Source organism: Lottia gigantea, assembly GCF_000327385.1.
Source record: "Lottia gigantea unplaced genomic scaffold LOTGIsca_32, whole genome shotgun sequence".
NCBI lineage: Eukaryota > Metazoa > Mollusca > Gastropoda > Lottiidae > Lottia > Lottia gigantea.
Window position 1 is genome coordinate 112,715 of NW_008709073.1, and position 5,343 is coordinate 118,057.

General features: G+C 34.1%; 1 protein-coding gene across 1 annotated transcript; it reads left to right on the forward strand.

Moving 5' to 3' along the window:
- Positions 1-3,218: 3,218 nt before the first annotated feature.
- On the forward strand, positions 3,219-4,970 carry LOTGIDRAFT_161997 (hypothetical protein; the record flags this gene model as incomplete). The annotated part of the gene is made up of 2 exons (XM_009057932.1): positions 3,219-3,673; positions 4,838-4,970. 2 exons carry the CDS (start codon positions 3,219-3,221, stop codon positions 4,968-4,970), a joined length of 588 nt encoding a protein of 195 aa, XP_009056180.1.
- Positions 4,971-5,343: the final 373 nt, after the last annotated feature.

Here is a 5,343-nt window from a genome sequence, read left to right on the forward strand (position 1 = left end):
GAGGTTATAGAATTTTTGTTCAAACTTTATAACCAGGGTCTTGGTTATAATGGAATAAATACAGCCAGGTGCTCATTTTCTACTTTTATTTTTATAAACAAAGTTCCTGTTGGATCTCACACAATAGTTTCTAGATTTATGAAGGGTATTTACCTGAATAAACCTCTTGCACCGCGATATGAGAGTGTGTGGGATATCAAACTTGTTCTTAATTACTTGCGTAAGCTAACGCCAGTACGATCACTTACCTTAAGAGAATTAACAGTTAAGTTAGTATTGCTAATTTCGATTGTTTCTGCCCAGAGAGGGCAAACTTTATTTTGTTTAGATTTGGACTATATGTCTGTGAATGATTCTAAATCTGTGTATAAGTTTCATATAGCGGATCACTTGAAACAGTCAAAACCTGGAAGAAAGCCGATTACAGTGAAATTAAAAGCTTATGCTCCAGATCGTAGACTGTGTGTAACAACCGCGCTTTCAGAATACATTAATAGGACAGAAAAACTGAGAGATTCATCCAAGTTGTTCATTACTTTCGTGCAACCGCATAAAGCAGCAACACGTGATACTATTTCAAGATGGATCAAAACCGGACTTAAAAATGCAGGAATAGATACACTGAAGTTCAAGCCCCACAGTATCCGTGCTGCAACTACCTCAGCTGCTGAGAACGCTTCAGTGCCAGTATCGGATATTATGGCCAAGGCAGATTGGAAGTCTGAACGAACATTTGCCACATATTACAAAAAACCAATCAATGATAGCAAGAATTTTGAAAATGCAGTATTAGAGTGTTAAAGAGTTTAATAAATACCATGTTTTATGATAGTAGTGGTTTTCCTTTGTATAACTGTCCTCATGTGCAGACTCTTTGAAGTCTCACGGAATCACGAATCACGTGATTGGCTGATAAAATATAACAGATTGGACGCGACTTCACAGAAGTTGAAGTTCGATCATAATTTTATCAGGCAATCTGTAGTGATGAGGGATTAAGTGCCCTCCACTGCAGATGAACAATGTCCCACCCTTAACACTACAGATAGTTCTGACACATGGGACATTCAAAAACTGATCTTGTCATGCGCACATGCTATCTCACTTAATCCCTCATCACTACAGATTGGCTGATAAAATTATGATCGAACTTCAACTTCTGTGAAGTCTCGTCCAATCTGTTATATTAAATTGATCAAGACAAAGAACAAATAATAGATAGATTTTATCAAAACGGACTTCAAAAAACCGACTTTTCAATATGAATAGCTTTCTCGATAAATATGGAACTGATACAACCAAAAACTTGGGCGAATGATTTAAATATATCACCGTTTTTTATTGTATGAGAGATGAAATAAATGATCTTAAATATAAGAAAGGTAAATTTTATGCTATAACAAATATACATATTTCCAATCAAAAAGGAGTTCAACATTCTGCTTTGTTCAAAGACTCTTCAAATGACTTATATTTCTTTTATTCTTTTGGATTAGAATCCACTGAAGAGATAGTGAAATTAACTAATAAACCAATTAGATTTGTCACGCATTGTTTTCATTATGTTTATTTTTTTTTTCTATTTTTTTGGGAACGTCCTTAGACAAATTCGAAAATGGTATAGCATAATTGTCTTCACCAAACATTTTTAAATGACCTGGAATCAAAAATGATTATCTAAAACTAAATTTTTGCTAAACCGGAAGTGTGCCGTTGTATAATGTGCAAATATTTTGCAACAAGTCTGTAGGGCATATTTATGAACCGATTCACCTGAAATTTTCTTTAATATGTTCATTGTTATAACACGTATCTGGTAAGGCTAAAAAAATTCAATTTTTAAATATTTTTGTCAAAAAAATTTGAATCCAAAATTTTCAAAAAAGCTCAAAATTTCTTACTCAGCCGCTAATTATCCGATTGATCTGACAATTCACAGGACATATACAGAATGTCCATACAAATAAATTTATACAATCAAAATTTTTCTATGACATCCGGTTTGTGCGTGAGAACTTCCGGTTTATTAAATCACGCCTGGCACTCCCACTTCCGGTGTAAATTTCAAATGTTGGCAAAAACCATATATTATATTGTCTGTCAGTCATAATTAGAATGCACTTAGCAGAAAAAATCCAAACCAGAAGTGATGCATAAGCCGTCGCCTCGGACTGACACATTTTAGCAAAAAATTAATTAGTCCTTCATTTTTTATCCGATTTTTATGATTTTGGTGTCTATTAAAACCTTGTAACCTTGTCTACAGTTTGTTGCAACAGAATTTTGAATTTGAATTTTTTGAAAATTCAAAAGGCCACACCATGTGACCTTGACCTTCGATGATCTTGAAAATTACACTGTAGGATGTAAAGGGAATAAAAGCAAACAGCTATGATGACACTAGAGATTTCAAATTTTTGAAAGAAATGGGGCTCGAAGGAGTAGGAGTATATTATAAGCAAAACAAAAATGTCAACATTTTAAAATTGGGAGTTTTAAATATAGAACACATTGCTTTGAATATTTTGGATAAAAATATTAACGTAATTGTTATCTATAGACCACCGTTTATCGATTAGATTTATTTCTCCCAATGTTAGAAAGATTATTAGTTGAATTACAAGAATCTGGTTCAGACTACGTTATTATGGGGAATTTCAACCAAAATATCTTGGAGGGTCATTTGTCTATACTAAATTGTTTTCCAAAATTTGGTTTTCAACAACTTGTTCAGCATTACACTACTGAAGGAGGGACACTTATAGATCATGTTTATATCAGTAAAGAAATTCCGTTACATAATGTTCACATTTCACACATACCTGTATATTATAGCTACCATGAAGCTATTAAAATAACCATACGATAAGTTATATTGATACAAGATTGAATTTAGCCTTCACAAAACATTTCATTTAGTTTGGCTCTTTACTAAAAGTGCTCGAGTCAACACCGGGCTTGAGAGGGTTTGAAGTTCAAAAAAGTCTTACAGCTATCAGGCAAACTATCACGGGCCACGCTTAGTGCTGTTCACAGCTCTAGTATATCAGTTGAGTTTAGGAAAACAGTGAAGAAATTATAATAAATTTAACTTAATAAAAATGGCGAACATGTTTGGATTAGGTCCTTTATTTTTAGAAACTTAAAAACCTAACACTACAGCCTGGATAAATAAATTTGTGGATCAAATCGGAGGCACTCTTCAAGGTGATTTAGATATGAACAATTTCAAAGGAACTAATTTAAAATCTCCGGGAAATGATAATGACGCTGTTCACAATAAATATTTACGGGATCAAATAAATTCAATTGAAGTAAATAAAAACCATTTAGAAGATAAAATAAGTAATGTGAAAAATGTCTTCAAACGTCAACTAAATAATAAAAATTTTATTAATGATACTAAACTACAGCAAGATGTAGCAGGTTTAATAAGTTTTATTAAAAAACAATCGGTCAACGTAGTGAACAAAACTGAGTTAGAAAATTTAATTTCATTAATATCTAAATTAGATGATAAGATTGCAAAACAAAAATTAGATATTCAACAATTAATAGATAACATTCCAGATGAAAATGAAGATACGTTTCAACAGGAATTAAATGCCCTGGAAACTAAACTTAACAGTGAATTACAAAAAGAACTAGAGCCGTGCAGACGGGCACTGAGGCAGTGCGTATCACACCTGTAGCATTGAATGAAAATCGAATGCAACATAATCACCATTCGGCAATTTCCGGACAATTCGGCAATTAACGTTAAAGCTGAAGACACAAACATGCGGGTGCGATGCCTGCTTTGCGGTAAACCGGTGCGATTATGCGGTACCGTTGCGGCAGGTATGACACACACGCGCGTGGAGTTATTGCTGCTGGACGTAGCATGTTGACGGCTTCCACTATGTAAAATAAGGTTTCCCCACAATGACTTTTTGGTCCGGTGAAACGCAGCGGGAAAATATAACAACGCAATGCAACTGCATGTATGTGTCATGTCAATTACATACCCTTGTTTGTTTCGATCTGGTGAAACGCTGCGGTGAAATGAACGCATCGCCGCACCGGACCATCTTTAGCTTAAGATGAATGTCATTCGACAATTAATATTGAATTTCGCTTTGTGAATGCGGCGAGACTCTTTACATCCGATATTTAGCAGTGATTAGTCAAGTCATAGTAAAAATGCAACCTAAATTTAGTCCAAAAATATCAACTTTAAGAGAGAATGACGTCAATACCGGAAGTGATACAGAAATTTTGAGAACAAAATTTTGTTCGCAATCAAAATGTTTATCAACTCGTAAATTTTTAGATCGATCGAAATAAAATTGTAGAGGTTGAAAAAAAAAACGTTATTATTAAAAGAAAAAAAGGCAGCGACAAAAGTCAAAATCTTAAATTTTTTAAAGTGCTATCCTTTAGCCATTACTAAAAAGTAAAGAACAAAATAGAAATTTGATCAAAAATGGATTCAGAATTGGAGCAGTAATTCGAAAAACGTCACGAGTAGCTACGTCCTACGTCATTTTACATTTAAACAACAACGACACGCTCTTTATGGCAGATAATGATGTCAGTTAATGTGTGACATATGCAGTTTTTGCTGGGCGCTCTGACCAGAATCGGAAAAAAATACAGCGATAAAACGTTGCATTTTAAAGTCACAATGGGATTTTCTACCGAAAAGAAAGGCATGTAAACATTCAATAGTCAAAACATCATTTAAACCGTTTAACGTTCGGTAGTGAAAAGACGTTGGAATTTGATACCATTCGGTAACAAGTATGTAAATTGTCTCCCTTGTATAATACAAAATATTTTATTTTTATTATTCTAGGTTTCAAAAGTTAAAAAATCGGCTTCAGTTAAAGTATCCACAATTGGTCTTTCATTTACCTGCTAAACGCTACAAAAGTGAGCTAGTATTCGTGGAAGATGTAAGACATGTTGAAAAGATAGTCTTCAAGTGAAACCAACTATTCAACTGGTACTGACACGGAAACCACAGACTCAAGTGAAACGCCCATTCATAAACAGTTTGATGACAATACGCTACATTCACTGTACACTGCAGCCTTAAAGTTAAAAGCGGAACTGTATTTATGTAAAGGGTATGAAGGTAGTTGGCCTCCTTTGCCTTGTGATTTTAATTTGGAAGCCTTCAAATTAATGATACCTGTTTCCATGTACAATACCCAAGCGTGGATTGATGCATCAGAAGACCCCACATTAGAGGATTATGTAAAGGTTGATGAAGTTACCCATATTAAACTGCTGTCTATTCTTCAGGATATTATTGTGCTTCAGTCGAAAGCATACACTGAAATCCTTGTCACTCGGTTT